Source organism: Sceloporus occidentalis, unplaced genomic scaffold (assembly GCF_023333645.1).
Source record: "Sceloporus occidentalis isolate IW3139 unplaced genomic scaffold, rSceOcc1.0.p SCAF_1, whole genome shotgun sequence".
NCBI lineage: Eukaryota > Metazoa > Chordata > Lepidosauria > Squamata > Phrynosomatidae > Sceloporus > Sceloporus occidentalis.
The window spans coordinates 77,943,716-77,968,216 of record NW_028316981.1 but is presented as its reverse complement, the minus strand read 5'-3'; the positions used below and the strand labels follow the sequence as shown (position 1 = coordinate 77,968,216).

The 24,501-nt window shown below is 40.6% G+C and overlaps 1 protein-coding gene across 2 annotated transcripts; it reads right to left on the bottom strand.

Annotated features, from left to right (window-relative positions):
* Window positions 1-2,281: 2,281 nt before the first annotated feature.
* Window positions 2,282-23,954, bottom strand: LOC149321651 (NACHT, LRR and PYD domains-containing protein 3-like). 2 transcript variants are annotated; one of them, XM_089526299.1, is made up of 7 exons: window positions 23,462-23,954; window positions 21,960-22,243; window positions 20,236-20,256; window positions 17,258-18,974; window positions 16,269-16,355; window positions 12,726-12,893; window positions 2,282-2,584 (listed from the first exon to the last, which is right to left on the bottom strand). In XM_089526299.1, exons 2-7 carry the CDS (start codon window positions 22,225-22,227, stop codon window positions 2,527-2,529), a joined length of 2,319 nt encoding a protein of 772 aa, XP_089382425.1. In that variant the 5' UTR covers window positions 22,228-22,243; window positions 23,462-23,954; the 3' UTR covers window positions 2,282-2,526. The 2 variants fall into 2 exon arrangements, with proteins under 2 accessions (XP_089382425.1, XP_089382416.1); XM_089526290.1 differs by lacking the exon at window positions 2,282-2,584 and adding an exon at window positions 9,323-10,219 and having other exon boundaries at window positions 23,462-23,951.
* Window positions 23,955-24,501: the final 547 nt, after the last annotated feature.

Genomic DNA, 24,501 nt, shown 5'->3' with positions numbered 1-24,501 from the left:
TTTAATGAAACAAAAAATTTACAGGACAAGCTGTATGTTCTTGATGAAAGAAAGTAAGCCGTTCAGGGCAACTGACTGTTCTCATGGAGAAAAGGGCTGCATCTTAAAAAGAGTATTCACTGTAAATTTTCAGTTTTTGTTTTTTTAATGTGTTCTTCTTGGGTGTCATTGCTGGGGAACAAATCTGACCATACTGTCTTTGCATTCTCATTAATTCTGTGGATTTTTAATATTATCTTGGGTCCGCCAATTATTTGTAGCATCCAGACAAAATAATGTCAAAAGGAACCATTAAATGTCCTTTGAAAACAGGCAACAAAAGGATTAATTTAAACATTCTAACAATAATGGGCAGATGGCCTGGGAACTATAACTGTTTTAACAGTAGCTTTCCAATTCTGTTTTCTCAGTCAGTTATTGGGTAGGAACAAAACATGAAAAAAAATGTAGGAGGAAATGTTTTATTTATTTATTTATTTTATTCACTTATATCCCACCTTTCTTCCACTACATGTACTAAAGGCAGAAATGCAAAAATGCAGAAAAATATTGGAGGGTTCAAAAAGCCCATTTCTCAAGCTCTCGAAATGCATGAGGACCCACCCAGCAGCTAGAGATAGTATGTAGGCATGAGACCCTAGCTCAGTTGGCTAGGTTGGGCGTTTTGACTGAGAGAAAGGTAGGCCTTCCCTTTCAGCTTGGGGAAGTAACCTCCAAAAAGACACATGGAATCTTGTTCTTCATGATGATGATGATGATGATGATGATGATTGTGATTTTATTAATTTATATCCCACTTTTCTCCAAACAATGGGACTCAAGGCAACTAACATTTTAAAACAACACAGATTAAAAACACTAAGTTAAATCAAAGTATAAAACATACAATTAAACAATCATATATTAAAACAATTAAAATATTAAAATAGTTTAAAAACAATAAAAATAACTATATAACAAACTATATAAGGCCCTTTAAAAACGTCAAAACCACAGCCATGCAGCATTAAGAGCCTAACCTCAAGAGTTTGTAAAGGCCTGGCAGTGCAAAAGTATTTTAACCTGCTGCTGGAAGGAGAGCAAAGGCCCGTCTGGCCTTTCCGGGGAAGCAATTCCAAAGTCTGGGAGAAGACCCTCTCCCACATTTCCACCAACAAGCCTGAGAAGGTGGTAGGACAAAGAGGAGGGCCTCTCCAGATGATCTTAAAACCCTGGGCTTGTACAAGGAGACATAGTCCTTCAAATAGCCAGGATCCAAGCCATAGGATCCAAGAGCCCAGTTCCTAGCTCTAAAGATTCTTTAACTTGAAATGGGGACAGCAATGGGAAAATTGCCCTACATTGGGACTTGGCTCTCAGTCTGGTAGGAATTCACTTGTAACATATATCACTCCATATTATTACTATCCTGCATACAGGGGTTTCTAAAAGGATTAGTAGTTTTTGAAGTATAGTCTGAGTGAAAGCTAGTTCCCCACTGTACAGACAGTAATACAGTACCTTTACCCACCCAGATCTTTTGCCCCAACTGAACAGATTTTGCCCTTTCTACTCTGTTTTTCTTTCTATTCTGAATGAGATGCTGCTACTGAACCTTTAGAGTTTCCATAACAGACAACTAAGACTTTATACACATTAGTATATAAGGAACTTGTACCCACCTTGTTATGTGATCAGTGCAAGCACCCAGTCTTTGTCAGCAGATGGGAGTTCCCTAAGACACTTGCTAGCTATATATAAGGCAAAAGCGGAATAAATATGAAACCAATTAGAACATTTATGAGGACTGGAACTGAAGCCAGCCTGAAGAATGCAGATGGATGACATTCAATCCACTCTGACCCAAAAAGCTGTCCAGAGCTTGGATTTTTTTCCCTCTGATCTATGTGAGATACTAAAAATTAGCACATGTGCACTCCCATTTGTATTTGAACATAGATTATTCCATTAAAAATCTTCTCACTGAGAAATTCTATCATTCTTCTTTTGCTCTTTCCCCTATTGGCTTGTGCCCCCATTTGGACTCCTGTGACAATCCTCCTTCAGCTTGATAGAAAAGGTTGAAATCTCATGGTTTCTTTCATTAAGGTTAATGGGAGTTGAAAGTGCTAAATCTTGACTGGATGGTTGTTTAGCACTAGAGACCATACAGGATGCAGAAGTGGCCTAGTCTCTTGTCTAATGGTCTTATCATTCCACAGTGCTATGTTGACACATTTTTGCACACTGGAAATAATCCATTAATGGCCACTTTTCATGCAACCAAACACTACCTTTTTAATAGTTTTTTGTGAGTTTTTCGGGCTATATGGCCATGTTCTAGAACAGTTTCTTCCTGACGTTTCATCAGCATCTGTGGCTGGCATCCTCAGAGTAGCTTTTTTGCGGCAGATTTCTGGTCCTGTTTCCTTCCATGAGAACTCCATTACTGGGTTTTTGGTGGATTGGGTTGTGGGTGGATTGGGGTATGGCCAGCTAGTTTTTCCCTCAGAGTTTCCCAGAAGATTTCTGCAGGGAATCCAAAGACTACTTTCGGTGCTTCGTCTGAGAGGACTGCAGCACCCTACTGGGTTGGCGCCATGATCTGAAGGAAAAAGCCCCATTAGCATTCTTTTAGGTTTTACGTGTGTGTGTGTTTTTTTAACCTTTTTGCACTATTCTGAAGCTCTGCTGCCATAATTAAAGTCTTAAAAAATAAAAAAAGAAAGAAATAGAAAAATAAATAAATCAGGTTGCTTTGCAATAGCAAGGGGAGGGGGGAATGGGGCAGGAGGGAACACTGACACCACATGACTGGCAATCATGCAACTGCCCTGGGAGTGACATTTCACACCTGGGACTTGCACAATTGCCAGTTCATTCACAGATTTCCCCCATCAATTAAAAGGGACCGGTCGGGGACAGGGCAGCTACAGGTCAAAGGTGTCATCATGTGATAACTATCACCAAAGTCGCTTCTTTCCCAATACAATCACAGTTTAAAAGCCATATGTAGCAATGTTCCTAGAGGAACAGAGAGAATAAGAGCTTGTTTCAATTCTGGATACAAGGTCTTTAGAAAGGTTGGAGAAGAACATACTGGGTGATGTTGGTGTTGTACTACATGTCAACAATGAGTTAAATTATGACTCTCAAAAGGAATGGACCTCTCCTCAGAACCACTTTGAAGTGGATGCCTCTCCTTATTTCATGCTTCCTTTGACCATTTAATATTCTATTCATTCATGGTTCTTGTTAGCAATAGCAAGTACATTTCTATACCACTTATCAGCGCACTTAAGCACTCCCCAGGTGGTTTACAAAGTGTAAGCTAATTGCTCCCAAAAAGCTGGGTACTCATTTCAACAACCTTAGAAGGATGCCTGGCTGAGTCGACCCCGGAGCCCTGCCTGGGATCGAACTCACAACCTTGTGGCTGTGAGAGGTTGCAGTACTGGCATTTAACCACTGTGTCACCATTGTTCTTAAATGAATGTATGTGCATGGGTTAAAAAAGAACAAATGAAGGAAATGGCATGTCACTCAGTAGAGTGTTGAATTATTGTGAAGTATGCCATCAATTACTGAAAGAATTTTGCAATCACACAGTTCTAACCACCAAAACACATTTGTTAAGACAGGAGGATATTACTCTCCTGGACACAGATCAAGTATTTCAAGCAAATGTGGGTTCTCTTAATTGTAGACACATTTTCACTCACATAGCAAAACTACATTCAGTACAAAGCTATAATTTAAATGTTGTTTACTACATATAACTTTTAATATGTCTACTGATTTAGCTATTATGATTTAAAAATAACCTTTCATGCAGGTTTGATTTTGAACCAATTTTGTTTTGAAAATATTATTTTGCTATTTTGACTGCCTGAGACATCTGCCCAATGCATCTACCACTCCCATGGATCGTTGAATATGTAGATGTACACAATTGTTGTGTATACATGTGTAAATGTGTAGATATACACAACTGCTACACAAATGGAAGAGAACTAAGTACTGAGAATCATAGAATCATAAAGCTGAAAGAGAACCCAAGGCCCATCCAGTCCAACCCCTTGCTATGGATGAATACACGATCACACCACTTCTGATAGATGACCTTTACTTCATGTAATTTCTTACAGTATTACTTCAAGTAATGTCTTTAACATCAGCCTAAAGATTGTTAAATACAGTCTTTAAGATATATAATTGTAAAGATATGTAGCAGTGAAGGAGGGAGGGAGGGAAGGAAGGAAGTAATTTACATACACCACACTGAGGGCCCTTTCCCCCTACCCAATTATACTACTGCATGCTTGGATTTGTAGTTTTTGGAGTCTCTAAAACTCTCTGGCTAAGAATTCTAAATATCCTTCCCTAAACTGCAAATAGGGATGTGATGGCTTAGTGGTTAAGATTCCAGTTCTGACAATCAGAAGGTTGACAGTTCGAGGCCCGGGTGCCACATTGGTGGGAAGAGAACAACGTTTGGTGCAGTCATGCTAGCCACATGACCACCAGAATAGTGTTTGGACAATGCTGGCTCTTTGGCTTAGTAACGGAGATGAGCACTACCCCCTACAGTCAGTTATGACTAGACATTCATGTCAAGGGACTACCCTTACCTTTACCTTTAAACTGCAAATCCCGGTATTCCATGGGTAGAGACATGGCAGATAAAATGGAATCATAATGTTACAAAAAGGATTGTGATTTTCTTTTGCAACCTTTCTTCCAACTAAAATAAACCCAACCCCAAATATTAATATTATATTTATATACTGAATTTCTATGGGGGAAAAACTGAAGGCAATGCGACTCAACTTTTATTTCTTCTGAAGGTTATTAAATATACAGGATCAAAGAAACATCATATAATTTGTCAGTTGGGTAGAATTTATGTTTGTTCTTATACCACTGATCCACTAAATCCCATGTAAGCACATCTTTATTAAATTATCTAAATTAACAGAATTAATTGGTTCACTTTGTGAAAGGTCACCTTCTTTCAAATGTCTCACTCCACTGTTTTAATATTTATTAAATTTGTCTTTGAGCAGGGTGACCAGATGTCCTCCTTTTCCAGGACATGCCCTACGTTTTGAGGAGGAATCCCAAAATGTCCTCCATTTTGAGCATGATTAAGCTTGAATTTATATTTATATTAGTGTTTCCGTTTCCACCCTTTGTTGTTGTTGTTTGCATTTAATAAAAATGAATTATTCTTTTAAATGTATGTTTCTCTGCCCATGGGATGGATAGGAATAAGGCAGCATCTGCATTGGGAAGAATCATCCCTAGAAGATAAGTGTGAAAATGTTTAAATTACCTAAATTAAGACACGTTGTTTGTTTGGTTTTTTAAGTCATGAAGTTACAGCAGTAGGTAACTTATAAAATACACTACACGGAAGAAGGCGCACAATGGAACCATTTGGTATAGATTTTCTATTATAATATTAGAAACCTTTGAGCCAAGATGGGGAAGTTGGTGTGCTTGGTTTTAAAATAAAATATTGAAGGATTGGAAAGAGAGAGAGAGAGAGATTGTGTGTGGAATGAGTGCATATTGCATTAAGACTAGTTTGTGTTTTATTAAAATGAAACAAACTTCCACTACAAGTGTTTATGTGCTGGAGAGTAAAGAGTAAAATTATGGAAACATAGAACTATAAATTCTATTTAATATAATTATGGTTATTATTCAACACGTTGAATAATGGTGATCAGGCAGTAGTTCTGAATGTAATTATATTTAATATACTGTAATTATGTTTATTATTCAAAATGTTCATAACTGTCACACTGTTACAGATATATATCAGCCTAAGAGCTAAAAGAATAGCCTTACATATAAACAGTGGAAGTAGATCCAATGGGGATCCTAGTGCCAGAAAAGGTGTAGGAACAGTGTGGGGTGGGATTGCCACAGATAGTTATTAGTATGGTCACCACATGGGGTCATCACATTATCTTCTACACCATATTCCTCTACCTTTAGAGCTAAACATGATTAAAGCCACAAGATAGGCCACTGATTAAAATATGAATATGGATATATCAAAGCTAAGCAAAGCTAGAGCTGTGGAGATGTGATCCAAGAAAAGATGGGCATAAGCTTAGTGATACCATGGGTTCATCTAGTCCATGATACCTGCTTTCATTTGCAGCATCTCTTCAAGATTTCGGGCAGATACTTACTTTCACCACCTGAGAACCTTGACAGATACAACCGACTGACCCTGGGATCTTATAAATGCAAAACAAAATGAAGCCTTATATGTTTTGGTTGCCCAGTCTTATGATAAAACCAGCATCTCAAGCTGTTTATATGTCCCACTGCAGTCCCATGAGGAATTTTTTTTATAACATTCCATAAGCTCATTTGGTCTCAATATTTTAGTTCCTTTTAATTTCTGCCATGACCTAACAGTTTCTGGGAACTAGAGTCCCTAAGTGAACACATAAAATTTTACATCTGCTTCTGCTTAAAAGCCATTTTTACAGTTTGAAAATAGGAATATTTGGTGGGGATGATCTTCTACAAGCACCATCTGATAAGAATATTAAGACACAGGGCCAGCGTAAGGCATTTTAATAACAGCACCTCCCCTCAGTTCTATGTACAGAAGCGGACTACATTGTTAATTGAACCTTATTTAAATGCTGGCATCGGAATAGTATCCTCCACCGCATTGGAGGTCAGTAGACTAGTTTAGGAGGTACAGGTCAGACCGCGAGGGTCAGAGGGAATATCTTGGGATCTGCCTTTGCTATCCATAGCATGTTTGGCTCACTGCCTGATGGCAGGGCTGGTCTTATCAAGACCATGGGAATGGGCATTTTCAGTGGCAGCAGCTAAGGAAATGAAGTTCCTTCTTCATAAAACTAGTTTGAGGAAAGCATTATTATATTCTGGTGGCAATACTAAAAACTTTATTTCCTGAGCTTCCTTTTATGAGGCTGGGATATGGAGTCGAACAAAAAGACACAACCCTGAAAAAGCTAACCACTGGTAGATCCCACTGATTGAAATGGAGGGGGGATTTGAGAGTGTGTTTAACTCCCCCATTTACTGTAAGTATCCAATGGGATCTTGTAGCAACTTTGAGAATTAATCTGCAAAGTAATTTGTAGCATAAGCTTTCATAGACTAGGTCTACATCCTCAGATACATTTGAGGAAGTAGACCTAGTTTACAAAAGACTATGCTACAATTTGTTATGTACAATTAGTCTCAAAGGAGCTACAAGATCCCACTGCATACTGATACTATTCTAGCCTAACACAGCTACATCTCTGAATTCTTGCCACATTTAAATCGGTGGTTCTTAAAAGTGCTTAATGTTGCCAGAAGTAGCTCGATGTCAATGCTTTTTGTTACTTGCAAAAAATTGTTTATTGTGATAGAGTACTTTACAGATTTTGGGGGGGTATATTGATGTGCTTCACTTAAACTGTTTCTTGAGTCACTATTTTATCAACATCAACATGAAACTGGCAGAAAAAAACACATTTGCAACAAAGAAAAGACGTTCCCAACAAACAATGAGCAAAAGGAAAATTATCCACAAAACAGAAAATGTTTTACAAGGGGCAAAGAAACATCTGCTTAGTTGCCCCAAAGTCTTAAGTGGTCCAAGATCCTCTTTTGCGGTGACCAACCACTTGCCTATGGGAAGCCCATAAGCAGTACATGAAGACAAGAGTCCTCTCCCATGCTTGTTTCCTAGGTGGCATCTTTGATCCTGGAGATAATATTTGGCTATTGTGCCTGGTAGCCAATTATGGCCTTACCCTCAATGTTTCTTACCTACTCCTCTTTTAAAAACTATCTAAATTGGTGGCCATAACTTTGTCTTGTGGCAGCAAATTTCACAGTTTACCCTCTATATGAAGTGCTTCCTTTGGTCCATGCTTAATCTCCAACCATTGGGTTTAATTGGATTACCGTCTGGGACAGAGAGAAAAATATTCTCTATCCAGTTTCTTCACAATGTGCAAATTGCTGAAAACTTCTATTTCAGTGTGCCCTTCATATCCACAGGTTCTTTATCCATGGAATCAACCATTCATGGCTTGAAAATACTAAAAATACATACATTCCAAAAAGCAAACATTGATTTTGCCATTTATATAAGGAACACCATTTTACTTTGTCATTGTATTTAATGGAACTTGAGCATCCATAGATTTTGGTATCCATGGGGGTCCTGGAACCAAAGCCCAGTGGATATCAAGGGCACAGTATATTTGTTTCTTCCCCAAAACAGTTAATATTGTAATATATTCTCACATGAAGGATGCTTCAGTCCACTGACCAATTCGGTTTCCCTTTTCAGCAGGTTTTTCAGCTCCATAATTTTTTTTATAAACATTCAATAAAGGTGTATAATTATACACAGTGTTTTAAGTGTGATTGCATCATAAGTATTATAGTATAGGCAGGTTTTTAAAATTCCTAATCATTTTTACCTCATTTATTTTTATCCCACCTTCCTCCCTGCACAGCACCCAAGGGCCAGCATATACTGGATTGTTATTTTCATTTAATTATCCACCATGACCCCCCAAATTTTCTTTTGTAATCAGCCACTGACAGTGTAGCTCTCTTATTAGATAACGGGTGACGTTAAGATTTTTTTTTTTGCCACAATGCGTATCAAATTGCATTTACTAACAATGAACTGCATTGGCCATTTTATTGTCTCTTCTTCAGTTGTACGAAAACGTTTTGACTGGACTTCTTCTCAATTACTTTTGGGGAATCCAGATGGAAGATCGGTTCAGCGCGATCCACAGTTTATTGGCAACATTATTCAGCTACTTTCACAACTGCAATTCAAATGGGCAGGGACATGCCCCCACTTTTGGCCAATTTCTACTGTTCAGGGACCTTTTCACGCAATAAATATCCCCTGCCTTCTCCTCACCCTTGCTCCATGAAAGACCTCCCTCTAACCCTGTCCAACCCTTCTTCCCACCCCGTTTCCTGAAGGGTGAAAATGAAGGTGTTTGGGGGAGAAAGACATTACCAATCAGTGGGGGGAGTGAACATGGGGAGAAATCATAGCCAAGTGTAACAACACAAAAACATTATTGTTACTATTAATCCCATTACTTTACTAAGGAAATCATCTGATCAAACCATATAGCAGGGGAGGAGGATAGCGGGTAGCGAAAGAATACATGATACTGAAATCTTATTTTTCTATTATATTGTGGATCTACATTTAACTTTAAGATTTTGGGACAGTTTTGGGACAGTTATTTAACTTCCATTCTGAACTTCCATTACATTGGAACACCCTCATTTCAACATCTAATTCATACTTTTCTGGATGCGTGGTTGTCATTGAACAAATTAGTTCATGAACTAATTTATTTTCCCTTGTATATTTCTTTGCTTTCTTTTTGTATATGACATTGTATACCCCACTTTAAATGTGGGGGTGAGGACAGAAGAGATTACATGATCACCACATACAACATCAGATGTGACCCTCTCCTTAAAAGCAATACTCATGACAAAGCACACCAAGAACAATGTATCCATTGATTTCATTTTATACTTTTGGATTTGTATCATGGAACAAACCCCCATAGTTAATGTTAGGAAATGCGATTAAACACTGAATAGAGGGGGGGATGCGAACCGGGAAAGTATTGAATTCCATTAAAGATACATAATATAATCACCAATTTTCATAATGTTAGTGACATTTTTACAGACAAAAATCACAGGAGCAACAGTAAAGCCATGAGACTGTTTAGCGTTTATATAAGCTTGAAGAAAGGGCTACAGGTAGTATACATAAAAAGAGACTGAAATCAAGAGACAATTTAGATATTTGGTTTTTTTAAAGTTTACTTGAAAATCCAGTGATAATAATAATAATAATAATAATAATAATAATTTATTTTTATCCCACTTTTCCAATGATCAAAGCGGCGCACAGATTAGACAAAAGTACATTGAAGTAAAAAACGATAAAAACAGCATTTAAATTGCTTGTATCAATCTTTTTCTTTGACATGCAGTTCCAATCAATAAAATTAGTCCTTTGGCATTTGCAGTCTTGAAGATGTGCTGCATTTTGATACAGCATAGGTAGGAGTAGGAGTAAATGTATCATCACATCCACAACAAAAATCTACGTCCTGATTGAGTTATCTTTTTTTCTTGTTCATTCAGGCGTTTTTTGCCTTTGTCACCAAAATTATTTTCCCCCAAACTGGAATGGAAGGAAAGAAAAAGAGGAGATCCAAGTGAGTGGTGGGAACTGAAGCTATAGATTGTAGATGTGGGATGCCAATGCAGCTTCAGATAAAATCCAAATGTTTTTGCAGTAAAGAAACTGCTATTCCTCCTCTCTGCCACCCCAGAGCTCCTGAAGACCTGCTCCAGAGAACTGAGAACACCTCCTGAGCAGATTTTCAAGTCAGGAAAGGGTGCAGAGGCAGGGAGAAAAAGTCTTGTACGGACAGACGTCTGCTCACATAAATCTGTTTTTTGCCCATAGTCTTTATGATGGTGAGCAGTATGGAGTAGAAAGGTACGGTGATTTTAAAGTATCAGTTCAGGCTACTCAAGGGGATAAAATGAAGTTACCAAAAAAAAAAAAATGCAGAGATACAGCTAGACTTAGTTTTGGGGGCTGAAGTCTAGGGCTGCATATCTCAGGATGCCTTGAGGCATAATGAGAGGAAAGCCTGACATGAGCTTACTGGACCTGCCAGTGTTCAACCTATCATCTTTTTCTTCCTATTATTTTTGAAAACATTTTTTTCAGTTTGGGTGTCTGGTTGAGCACACACAACAACAACAACAACAACAACAACAACAACAACAACAACAATTCACCAGACCCCTGTATGGCCTTTTACACAAAGTAAATTTGCAAAAATTCAGCTCATAGCAGAGGTGCTAAGAAACCTTGTTAGTGAATTGCAAAGGTGTGTTACAGGACGCTAGCAAGAGTGGTCAATGTGCATTGGTACTCAATGTACATTAGAACTGATGCAATGGACATTAGTCCTGCTGTGCATCAATCCCTTTGCTGGCTCTGCTACACAGTTATGTAACAGCAGCCCTCTACTGCAGTGGTTCTCAAACTGTGGGGCGTGTGTGTGTGTGTGCAAGAGTTGCTCAAGGAAGCCATGAGACTTGGAGGCCCTGATCCCCCTTCCTCCTCTGCTTCCCAAACTGTTTTTACTTCTGGAAGGAAAAAAAAAAGGCAAAGAGGGTGCTTGGCGCCTCTGCCTGAGGGAAAGGGAGGAGAAGGAGGAGGAGAGGGGGGAGAGCTCTTTCCTTATAAAATGTTAAAATATGAATATAAATGAATATGTGAATGAAAATATGCACAGTAAACCAAGTATTTTTATTTATATACTAAACTGAGTGGGTTGGGGTGGGGCACAACATCCACATGTAGATGTAAAAGGGGTCACAAGGATAAAAAGTTTAAGAACCACTACTCTACTCTTCTAATTTCTTCACATGTAAGTCCAGTTATGAAGATGCACCTCCCGTACAGGATTCTGGTCATTATTATTTATATCCCACTTTTTTTCTAATTTAGGACTCAAGGAAGTTTACAGTTAAAAGATACACATCTAAAAAATATATCAAATACAAAAGTTAAAAATATGATTAAACTGTCCATAAAATTAAAATCAGATAAAAGATCTAACTACAGTTGGCCCTCCATATCCACAGATTCTTTATCTGCAGATTCAAGCATCCATGCCTTGAAAATATTCAATAACTATATAAATTCTAAAATGCTAACCTTGATTTTGCCATTTTATATGAGGGACACTATTTTACTATCCAATGTATTCAATGGGACTTGAGCATCCACGGATTTTGTTATCCATGGGAGGTTCTACAGTACAACCAAATTCCAGCAGATACCAAGGGCCCACTGTACTAAAAACAACAAACATAAAACACAGATAGAAAGTACAGTACAATTCTGCAAGGCCTGTCCCTTTGAACAGTTACTTTTCAAAGGCTCTCTAAAATAAATAATTATTTCTTTATTTCCAAGATGACAGGGAAGGTTGCCAGCTTAAACTCTCTGGAAAGGGAGTTCCAGAGCCTGTGAACAGCCACTGAAAAGGCCCTCTCCTATGTTCCCATCAGATGTATCTGCAAGAGTGGTGGAATATAGAGAAGGGCCCCTTTGAGGATCTGAAAACATGGGGCAGACTTTTTTCTTCTGTTTTAACCTCTCTGTGTATCCAGGATGAGCATATGTGATGTCTGTATAAATGTATGTGTTTTCTTATATTTGTGTTTGCTTTTAATTAGGAAATCTGGAAAGCAAAACCTATGAGGAACAGTTGAATGGGTAGGGTATGTTTAATTTGAGGAAATGTAGATGAAAGGAAGGCATGATGGAGCATATTTGCTTTCTTTTTCTTCAAGAAACACAGCTAAAACTAGTAGGTGAATATGGCAAAGAAGCAAGTTTTTCAGTTACACAGCAGTGGAACAGGATGGTTTAGGTAACAGTGGGGTTTCCTTGGTTGGAAATATTTGAAAGAGGCTGGATGGATATTTATAAGGAAGCTTTGGTTGCATCCTCCAGACTGCACTGCATTATTCTAAATACCTACTCTTCTAAAGTGCAAGGTTGGATTTTCTGCGAGAAAGCCTGTTTTACTCCTTTGCCAGTTCTCTGATCTTAGGCAATAAATCATCAATACACTCTTTCCAAGTCTTATCAAACTCACCGTAAAAGAGTCAGGCTGGTGCAAGTCTCTATGAGGTGTTGGATGAAAGGCAGAGATACTTTTGTGAATGAGTTGTCTTGGAGACTTAGACTGTCAAGTGTATGGCTGGTGCTCAGAACAGCACAAAGTTCTTGGATACAAGCATCTGTGAGGTAATTCTCATCAAGACTGTCAATGGAAAAACAGAAGTACTTTCATGGGCTGGTCACTAAGCACTATTATTGATCCTTAATTTGCCAATTAGACATCAAAATAACTATACAATTCAAAGCTAACTACCATGAAATCTACTACCACACTAACTAATTATACCAGAATCACATTTGAAGTGTAACAGAATCCCACTGACTAGCTTTGCAGCTCACTGACCATTTACATAGGTTTCCAAAATATTGCTGAGTAGAAAGATCAGCATCAGCCCTATCTCTACAGTGTACTCAAGGAATAACTGGGTGGCATTACCTCATATTGCTCTCATTAAAGTTATAAGATTATATCCCATTAATCTCATTATTTAAGGAAAACCTCTACCATGTAACGTATGATCTCCTCAAAACCAAACAGTTACTGAAAGATACCAGTTGTGGTTTAAGCCAATATTTGGCATGTTTCTTCAACAGAAAACATTTCTGTCACAGAATATGGCTATGGTCAGCATGGCATTATGGTGGAGAAAGAAAAGGTCTGGAGCTTGTGAGCAAAATACCAAGGTGATGCTCTTGTTCAAGTCATTCAATGATGTATTTTGTGAATTTTGGTTGACCAATAACATTGCTATTTTGTGGATTTTGTTGTATCATGATAGGCGTTTAAAGCTCCAAAAAAGCACCCTGCCTTCTGGGAAGAATTATTCCTGATTCTCTTTCAAAAATCCTCTTCTCTCTCACCAAAAATAAAATCTCTGTTTCAGGTAGACTGAGATCACTTCTCACTTTTCCTCACAGATTGGAAAGCTCTCTGTTGTGACGATCTGTTCCCACCCATCCTCCTCCTCTTGGGATACAGAGTAAATTAATCAAGCTTCTGGGCTACCTTCTTCATCCAGCCATGAAATCTAGCTTCAACTCCTAAGCAGTCAGGCACTTGTGTGGACTAATCAGATAGAAGAATTAAGCTTTATTCTAAATAATTATATTTAAAAATCATCATGTATACTGTAGGAATCATAAGATCATGGAGCTAGTTCTCTGGGCACAAGCTTAGGACATAGCAGTAAACTTTGGGGCTATTCAGACTACCTTTTGTACCGAATTGTAACCCCAATTAAAAGTTGGAAGTTCCCATTGGCACCGGTTTAAACACATCAGAATTAGGGTCTTGCACACCTGATCCAGGGCAAATCCCCCTTAGAGTGTTTTTTCCAAAAGTGGATTCTTTCCCGTTTCTTTTAGGAAAACCTGTTTCTTCCTTGCTGCCAGCAAATGTGAACTTGGCCCCCGTCATGATCAGGTCAAGTTCAGGGAAGGGATTTAGGTCATAGGGAGGGCAGAGGAGGAACATGCCTCCCTTCTCACAGGCAGCTCTCTCTCTCTCTCTCTCTCTCTCTCTCTTTTTGCAATCATTTTTGACAGATTATGCGAATGCTTGTTCTACAGATAGATACATATTGATAGAATGTGTCTGCTTATGCTACATTTCCCTTTCATTTGCTTGCTGCCGGCACGGCAGGTCACTTTGCAAATGGCATTTTAAAAAAAATATTTTTGTGTGTGTGTGTGACTGTGAATGCTACAATGCGAATGTTACAAATGTTTCCCTTTCAATTTGGCAAATTAATACATTCACAGATTGTATCAATGTGTGAATGCTTTTGCTACATATGTGTATGTAAGGAGAGATGGCATTCTGGGGTGGCAATCGGAGAAAAAGCAAAGAAAGAGGACGCAGAGATGCATTCTGAGGTGAGGTATTATTATTATTATTATTATTATTATTATTATTATTATTATTGTGACAGATTATGCAAATGCTTTGGGCGGGAAGGGAAGGGAAGAGGCCGGCATCTGGGAGGGGGCAAGAGCTTCGGAGGTGGCATTGGTCTTGAAGGGAAGGGAAGGGAAGAGGTTCCAAAGAGGAGGAAATGCTGGGTTGCTACAAGCGACATTTATTGTTATCATCATCATCATCATTGTGACAGATTATGTGAATGCTTTGGGCTGAAAGGGAAGGGAAGAGGCTGCCATCCGGAGGTGGGGAGGCTGTAAAGGAAGGGAAGGGAAGAGGTTCCAAAGAGGAGGAAATTCTGGGCTGGAAGTGAAGGGGAAGCTAGAGGCTGGCATTCAGAGGGAAGGCTGTGGAAACCCATGAGATGACTTTGGGGGAGTCACACTCTCTCAGCCTCAGGGGAAAGGCAATGGCAAATCTCCTCAGAACCAATCTTGCCAAGAAAACCCCAGGATGGGGTCGTTTTAGGGTTGCCATAATCTGTAATGACCCAAATACACACACACACACACCTGGAGGTTTTTAAATTTGACACGTTGACAGAATATGCGCACACTGCTGCCAGTTTTTTTTTTAAAAAGGAGGGGGTAAAGCACCCATTCAGTTGGCCAATGGCTGTAGCATATGTCACCTTTGACGAAAGCGGAAGTGAATTTGATTGACAACAAAAGAGGTTCCATTTTAAAGCGGTACTGCAAATGTGAACTTGAGAGGGGCAAATTGCATTGATCAAGGTAAAAGGTAGTCAGAACTGCTACCCGGGGGGATTCGGTATGGGGGCAACCGGATCTGCCCAGTTCTATCCAGCGAAAATGGGCTAGTGAGAATGGGGCCATAGATTCTGAAATACTATAGAAAATAAATATAAATCCATAATATGTCTAACTCAACATGGTCCCTTATCTACTCATGTATGGGTCCCCTGGACTTCCCAGTGTCATGATGTTCAGGAAGGGACATAGGAATTTGCCAGCCAGCACCTCCATGATAAGCTAAGACAAAGATTAAACAAAGAGATCTTAATGGCCATTAGTTTAAATATCCCTTCATGAACTTGATTGATTGACTCTTTTCTCATGACTACATCATCACGCTGACTAGATAGATTACTGTGTTAACTGTTTACTGTGCTGGTGCCAAGACAGCCATGTCATTGTAATGGTTGACACCCTGCAAAGCTGGAAGGAAAGTGGTGGTGTGGAAACATCACACATTCTTTCCCTTAACCAAGGGGCAGGCCTTCAGCAGTAATCAAGAACTATACCAGGATATAAACTGTTTGCTGAGCTCTCTTTTCTTAAGACAATTTGTCTACTACCTTGGGAGCTACCTCTGGTCCTGCTCATCTTGCTACCAGCCCTTGCTCCCTTTGATGTCTGAAATCTGCTCTCAGCACCAGTGTCCAACTAACAGTTTCTGTTAACGAATACTACTGTTAGCTCTGTCCCAGCTGCCAGATTTGCCTTTTAGATTTATACCTAGTGTCCCATAGACTAAGAACATGACACAGAATAATCTGTCAGTCATTAAAATGAATGTTCAATAATTCTGACATGAAAATGGCATATACATACTGGTCTCCGCTCTTGTGTTACTCACTTTAAAGTAGTCACATTACAGCCTGTTTCCTTCAGAATGTCACACAGAGCTTTCACTCCTGAGTTTCCAATTCTGTTACTTCCAAATCTGCACAGGAGGAAGAAAATAAAAACAAGATCCTGATTCCAGAAAGAATGAGAAACAAATACAAGGAGATGCACTCTTCAGGGCTGGTAACATGACATGCAATGAAGAAACCTAACAGCTCATTCAGGATCCTTGATAGCAGAGCATGTTATTAGTCAGGGATGGTGAAGTGCTTAAAAGGGGGGACTACTGCTTATTAAGAGCTTAAGTTATCAGCAAGTGGTTGTATGGAAATACAATGGACAGAAATAAGAATCCTAAAATCTGTCATAGTCCCACTAATATCTAGATGCTTATGGATCCATTGTGCATCCCAGACACCCATCCATGCACCAAGTAAACCCTGCAATAAATTATGTTGCTTTAGCTCAATTGTCATGCTCTGAGGTTTCTACATGGACATTTCTGCATTTGGGAAATTCTCAGACTGCTAAACAGATTAAAAGTTCTTATATTAGAGCCAACAAATGTTAGGTTTGGGAGATTTAGTACCAGATGAGAATTGTAATTTTCATATTTCAATCTCTGAGACAAGAAGATGGTGATTTGGCATACCTTAAATAATTAATGAGGCCAATCTTTGCATGTTTTTTCTAAGTCCACATATCACAATATGGATCAGACTTCCTATTGGCTATTTCCCAGCAGGAAGGCATACAGACAGAGATAATGAGGCGGATCTAGGAGCTACATATCAGGCAGTGGCACAGGATTAATTCCTTTGGTCCCACATCTCCCAGGATGAGGAGAAGCTTGGCCTTCAGTGATTATTCTTTCCAGGGAGCAATATTCATAATACAGGGGCTAGAGCTACTTTAGTCTAACTCACATGCTCTTCACCTGAATCCCGAAATGCCCAAGTATGTGTGGTCCCTAGAAAACAGGAAGATGAGGTCACTTACTCTAATACTGAACAGTTTTTAATTCCTGGAGCCAATGCCCTGATGTGATGAGAGGTCAACCTGCAAACAGTTACATCAATGGAATGGTCCTTGATTGCACTGTGCTGCAAGCAGAAAGCCAGAACCCTGCAATCCAACACTGAGAGTGTATTGAAAGAAAGATCAATAATCTGGAAATGATTCATCGCACGCTTTGCAAATTCTGATTCCTGGATCTCAAACAGACAGTGGAAAAACCTCAGCAGGCAATGGCCTTTCCGAGGAGGATTTTCAGCAGCCACTTCCTCAGCTCTCTGAAGCAAAAGAGGCTTTACAAGATCAGATGTCTTACACTGCAGTGTTTGCTCCAGAAAGGTGCACACTTTTCCGCTGCTTAAGCCAAAGATAAAACACACGGTTAATGTCAAATGCTCATTTCCTGGCTTTTCATACTCAACTAGAAGTCTCTTCAGGTCCTCCATATTTCTTTCTAGCTCTCCTGTTGATTCATCTTGTAGAATATACCACATCGCTGCAAAATACTCCTGAAAGCAGAGGTGCAGAAAACTGTAGAGGTTGTGTTGGCTGATCCCCTTCTTGAATGTTCTTCTGTCTAGAAACAAGTCTTTAAGAGAAGAAGCATCCAAACCATGTTTCTTTATATCCTGTTCCTCGAAGAGGATCTTCTGTTCCAGGATGCCATCTCGTGCTAAAGAACAGAGTTTTCTGAACTCCTTTAGAGCAGGTATTTTCCGTGTCTTGCAATCATGTTTAAGCAGACTGTGAGAAAACTGCACAAAGACCTTTGTTGTGGTGTCCAAGGTGTCTGCAATCTCTTCTTCGGTTTCCAATTCAACTTTAATAACTGAACATATGATCCAGCACACCATTGGGATGAAGCAGATGGTGGACACTGCAATGGTATTTTCGATGAATCTCAGTGCTATGTTGGCTTTCCGCTCATCTTCAAAAAATTTTAAAACATATTCATGGCGACCCTTTTCAGAGAATCCCAAGATCTCAGTGAACCTGGGAAACTTCAAGAACCCCTGCAGCCTCTCTGCAGCACCAGGTCTTGTGGTGATTAACAGGTAGGACTGTGGCAAGAGTTTTTTCCTCAACAAGCTGCTCAGAACAACTTCCACAGACATCTTTGAATAGGGATCATCACAGAAATTATCTCCTTCATGTTTCAGAAAGCAATGAAGCTCATCAAAACCATCAATAATGAAAAGCAGCTTTTCTGGGTGAGTTAAGATTTCTTTTACTGGGGCATACATGTCCTGACACTGCTCTACTATAAGGTCAACCAGGCTGCTAGGCTCTTCAAAAAGGCTCAGTTCCCTGCAATTAAAGCAGAACACGTAGTCAAAGACATCCGAATACAGCTCTCCAGCAGCCCAGCCCAACATGATCTTCCGCACTGTCATTGTTTTACCAATCCCTGCAGGTCCTTGCAAGACAACTGTTCTTGGGGTTATTCTGGATTCATCTGGTTCAAAGAGGCTTTCAATGTCAGTGGATAAACACTGAGAACTGTTGTTCTCCAAGATCTCCATGTGCAACCTACCAGTGGCAGAGAGTTCGTGTTCCCTGTGCTTTTGAGATCGATGCTTCTTGATGATAAGCAGTTCTATATAGCGCTCATTCAAAGGGGTGTTCTCACCAAGCAGACTGTTCCTGTCTTCTGTCAGTTGGTATTCTTCCATGATGTTCTCAGCATATTTCTTTTTATAACCTAGTACAGTGCCATATAACAACAAAAAGAAGGGCCCATTATCCATGATGGTTCTTGTAGTAATGTACTAGCCTATGAAACTAGCACTTCTTTGACAGTACAGAATAGGTGTGCTCCCCCTCTGTTGTCCTTCAGCCAGAAGACAAAAACACTGATTCAGGCAGCACTTTAGTAATGGGGTTCCAACCAGTTGGATGCTGCCTATGGTTTTGTTTTTGTTTTATACTGTGTTTTTAATTAATTTGTTTAAGTTTTAATCATGATTTACAATAGGTTTTAGTCTGTAATTATTATTAACCTTAAGTGTCTTTTTCAGCAGAAAGATTTGTTATAAACAGAATAAAATAAATTAAAAATAATGCTCTGTCTTTCCCAGTGATTCTCTCTACAACAACCTAGATCACAAGTTGCTTTAATCCAACAAACTGTTCTTTTCCTCAAGATGACCAAAATGTTCTAAATTCAAATTATCTGAAGCAGACACCATGGTCCAAAACAGACTGCAGAAATAATCTAGTTTGATACCACTTTAACTGTCTTGGCTCAGGAATCCTGGGAATTGTAGTTTATTGTGGCACCAGATCTCTCTGTCACAGAAGGCTCAGTGTCTCACAAAACTACAGTTTCCAGAATTCAGCATTGAGACAGGGCAGTTAAAGCGGTCTCATTTCTGCAGTGTGTTTTGGACTTATGTTTGTCTGCGTGAATGCTTTTTGAACTGTCCAGATATATGGGGAAAGGCTTAAACTCACATTTGTTTCTAACATCTGCTGGTCTTCCTCTATCACCAAATGCTCTGTATCACCAAGTCCTTCTATTACAACCCCTCTAATTTTAAATTTGGCATAGTACAGTAGTACTAAACCAGGGAGTAACATAATTACATCTTCTAGTCCCCATGCTTATCTGATGTCAACATGTTCCAGTAAGTCTGCCTGTGTTTCCAGCTTTTGTTTTCTTCTCCAAACACTGGATTGTACACAATAATGTCCTTCTGCCAGTAAAACTGACAGGGTTGGTGAGTTAAACTCCCTATATCCCCTGCAGTTCCAGATCATTTGCTCCAGTGGGTTGGATGACTTGTTCTGCTCACTATGTAAGCAGAAGTTCACGGGTACATCAAGGTTTATAGCCCAAGTTTTCCATGCTACCAAATCTATATTCAGTTCTCTTTTCTGCTTCCCTGGAATTATGACAAGGAATTCATATCTTGTATATAAAACTAACAATTATAATGGCTTATGAAGCTGCGTTCTCATACCTTGCATTTGCTTCCCAACCGCTGGAAAAAAAACAAGAAACAAAACAATCCAATCAGTCAGGCTATTGCAAATGGTATATTTTAAACTTTCAAAGTCCTGCTCTGTCCTAGGACATAGCAGATGCTATATTCCATATCTTTTACTTCAGTGATAGAAGTTGTGCAGCCTTCCAGATGTTGCTGAACTCCAGTTCTCAGCATTCATCACTAGTGGCTGTAGTTTCTGGGATTGCTGGACATGGCATCCTGAAACATGTGGAAGGCAGCACAATTCCCACCCCTGCTCTACTATGAAGTTGCATCATACACAGCTTTGAAACAGCTAAGGTCTGTATCACTTAGAATCATATTCTATTTCAGGATCAACTAGTTTGTCAGGCAGGTGCGGTTAAATGATTCTAGTTTAATAAGACTCCCAGCCTTGATTTGAAAATATGTTTTACTGAAAGGCAAAGAAATGGGAGAAAATGCTAGCTCCATAATTAAGTATTGCACAAGCACTGGTGTGATGTCCTACCAGGACTGATTGAAACTTTCCCCTGCATTTTCTTTCACATTGGTTCAGGCCATAGTATGTTTAGTGTAGAAAAGTTCTTTGTATTAGCTGTGGGAGGAGCTGTAGGATCCCCTGCATTATTTCCAGGTTTGGTTTGCCCTTTCCCAGCATGCTCTGTTGTAGCTGGAAGCCTTTAGTTGGGAGCAGTCTTTGCTGTGAGCAGGCAGAGAGCTGTCTTTTGGTGGCAAACAGGCCGACAGCCGGAAAGGGCATTTCTTACACTTTAGCCAAATCAGTTACCAGGTTAGGCATTTTAGTTACCAACTCAGCCATATTAGTTACCAACAACAAGTGAATACAGAATTCAGGAGCTGAAAGACCCTGCACCAGCTCCATTGAGTGAGGAGAGCAAACCAACATCAGACCCAGAAAGATGACATCCGGAAGATTGCTGAAACTGTAAAGTACCTTTTGTTTAGAGCTGGGGAGGAGAAAACTCTTTATTTTGTCCTTTAAATTAAATTTTCCCCCTTTTGAACTTTACATTCAGCTTCAGAGCCTTTTTTGGGTAGAAGAGTTTGATCTCACCAGGGTACCGACGTTGCACACCCAAACCTGCCACCACCTTTAGTTGGGTGTGTCTTCACAACTGGGATAAGTACAACAGGGCTTAAGAAACCTCTAGTTTAGCTCTCAGCATTTACCTCTATACCTGAAAGCTGGATCTGAAGTTACACATTCTGTGGTCTTTAACTGGTGTTTGTTTAAATTTCAACTTTTAGCCTGGTTTAGATCTTTCTCTCTCTTATTTGGATTTCCTGCACCACAGGGGGTTGGACTGGATGGCCCTTGCGGTCTCTTCCAACTCTATTCTATGATTCTCTCTCAAAGAACCAAAGGAAGCTTTTTATTTGAGGTTTCAATGAGTAAGGAACTGATGGCAGCATGGGCACTCAGATGACACTTGGGAGGTGCCTTCAGTCATCTATAAAAAGGGCACAGGTGAAGGTTCATGGCAATGAGGGCACATAGCATCCCCAGGGTGGTAGAAAGAGTAGAGGAGTTGCAGTAGGAAAAGCAAAAGGGTGCAAATATAGAAAGGGGAGAAAGCAATACAGGTTGGGCTGGGTTTGGGTGATCATCTCCTAAAATTATTAATAGCAATATAATAAAAAGGTTAACTATATAACATATTATGCTTGTGTGTGTGTAAAAAACAAAAGCATACCCTTGATGAGTTTGGAAGCATTATATTTAAGACCAATGTCTTCAAAGACAGTCACCATCATGGCTGCAGCCTTGTCCTCATAAAATTCAACCAGGAGTTCAACCAGAACCTCCCGTTTTGCTTTTTCCAGCCGTCCAAGTGGAATGTTCTTACTCCCAGGAGCTACTGTGGTACGCAACTTGAATTTAAATTTCTCAAATTCGTCTTCACCAAGATCTTCTAAGGCATCTAGAAGCAAGTCTTGCATCATCACTGTTCCTGAGTCCATTGCTGTCACGGCCAGGCTGCAAAAAAGAACCAGTGCCAGAAGAAACACTGCAGACATCAGCACCAAGAGAACAGGAGAAGTGTGCCACGTCTCCTACACTGACTACCATCTGATAGAAGGATGCTCCTCCTATCATTAGGCTGAGCAAGGTCTATGGCAGGAGACTGAGGGTATCATAAAGGGCAGGAATTTTTTAGTTAATGAATTAGTAGTTATTGCAATGAATTTTACAGCCAGGAATTGGGATGTGAAGCAGTATTTTTAGCTCTTGCTCTAAATAACTTAATTTAGGTAGATAACCAACGCCACCAACACTGGGTCCACAGTTGCTCCACTGCAAAATGCCTGAGGCAAACCTTTCCCCACTTTATAGAGGTGTTTCAGGTAGTGAGGAGGAGAAGTTTGCTTCAGGCATTTTGTAACGGAGCAGCTGTGGGAGAGGGAACGAAGATAATGCCCAGAACAGGGCTGTGAAGGAAGACCCCAGACTAGAAAGCCTCGTTCAAAGGGAACGAAAGCACAACCCGTTTTTATTTGAGGGATCATGGGGATGTCACACACTTCATTGACACAGTGCTGCTATTATCCCACTTTAACTGCTATGGCTGCCTTGTGTGGAAGCCTGGGCTTTGCAGTTGAAGGGGAGGCATTTAGCATCCTCAGCCAGAGGGCTCTTAGGCCTCACGGAACTACAAATCCCAGAATGCCACAGGGGCAGCCAGAACAGTTAAAGTGGAATAATAGCACCAGAACAGTGTAGTCTGGTACTGGCTTTTATTTCATACTTTGTTCAGAAAGAGCTCCCAGCCGTTTCTTGTTTTTGCAGCCTGATGGGTGGACTGACAGTCAAAGAGGGTTTTATGTGGGGAAGGCAAATTCTCCACCTATCAAGCTTCAGGTAGACGTTGCCCCAGTTTTAGTGACAGTGCCCCCCCACCACCACACTGTGCCCTTTAAGAGGTTTTGGACTCCATCTCCCAGAATCGCAGGCTATTGGCCAACGTGGCTGAGGCTTCTGGGAGATGAAGTCCATAGTCTCTTAAAGGGCACCGTTTGGGGACCACTGCTTTTAAGAGGAAGCCTCAGCCGTGTCGGCCAATAGCCTGGGATTCTGGGAGCTGGAGTCCAGAATCCCTTGCAGAGCACAGTTTGAGGGGGACCACCAAACCCAACGGCCTCTCTGTTCCCCAGATCATGGCCTTCTCTGCTGTATACTCTCTGGCCACAGATCTACCTGACAGGATTCCTGGAGGCTCCTGGAGGCGACAGAATACTCTTCTTGGGCTTTTTGCCCCTTCTTCTGGCTGACAGAGGAAAGACGAGTCATACAGAATCACTGCCTGCCTCCCGGAAGCAGAGGAGGAGGAGCGGTTGTATGGCACCCACCCGGCTTTTGTAATGCTGAGTTGCTCAAACACCCGAGAGGCGGCCCTTGAGGGGCTTTCCCTCTCCCAATGGCGCCTCTTTCCCTCCACAAAGCGGCCAGGCCTGAACTGTTCTGCAGGGGCCTGGCCTCAGAAAGTGAGGCCTAAGATGGAGCTAGGGCCCAAGCGGAGCCTAGGCCGCTTCTTCCGCCTCACCAAGGCTATGGGGAAGAAGGAGGGACCACCTTCCAGAGACGGCCAAAGAAAAGTCCCCTCCCTCAGGCGCAGGGGAAAGTGAAAGCAGCCCCGAGACCCGACCCTGCCGAGGGAGGGGAGGAGCTTGTTGCTTGTGGATTGTTGTGTGTCTTCTTGGCAAGATTTGCTCCGAGGGGGTTTGCCATTGCCTTCCTCTGAGGCTGAGAGAGTGTGACTTGGCCCCAAGGTCACCCAGTGGCTTTACATGGCCGAACCCTGGCCTCCCAGAGTCCTAGTCCAACACTCAGGCCACTCACTGAAAGAAAGAAAGAAAGACGTTGGCAGCAGAAGCTTTCTTAGACTTCAGTCTACTTCCTCAGATGCACTGAAATGCATCTGAGGAAGTAGACTTAAGTCTAGGAAAGCTCATGCTGCCAACTTCATTCAGTCAGTCTCAAAGGTGCTACAAGATCTCTCTTCATACTGATCCTACAGACTAATGCAGCTATTTCTTTCAACTCAGACCACTAGGCCACACTGGCTCTCATCCTCTGCACTGTAACATGTAGTTTGAGGCATCTGTACTGGAGGAGTAAAGCAGTTTTGCCACCGCTTTATCCGCCACGGCTCCATCCTACATAACCCTGGGATGTGTAGTTTTGCCATGCCACAGCACGCCTTGGCAGAGAAGGCTTAAAGGCCTTGTAAAAACTAC

What these genes read in the sequence shown, in the direction of transcription:
- LOC149321651 (XM_089526290.1), bottom strand. Translation starts at nt 22,227, where the DNA reads ATGGACTCAGGAACAGTGATGATGCAAGACTTGCTTCTAGATGCCTTA. An exon ending in TGCTTCCAAACTCATCAAGG is followed by an intron (nt 20,257 to 21,959) that starts GTATGCTTTTGT and finishes TTTTTTTTCCAG; the next exon opens with CGGTTGGGAAGCAAATGCAA. An exon ending in GGTTGGGAAGCAAATGCAAG is followed by an intron (nt 18,975 to 20,235) that starts GTATGAGAACGC and finishes GCACTGTACTAG; the next exon opens with GTTATAAAAAGAAATATGCT.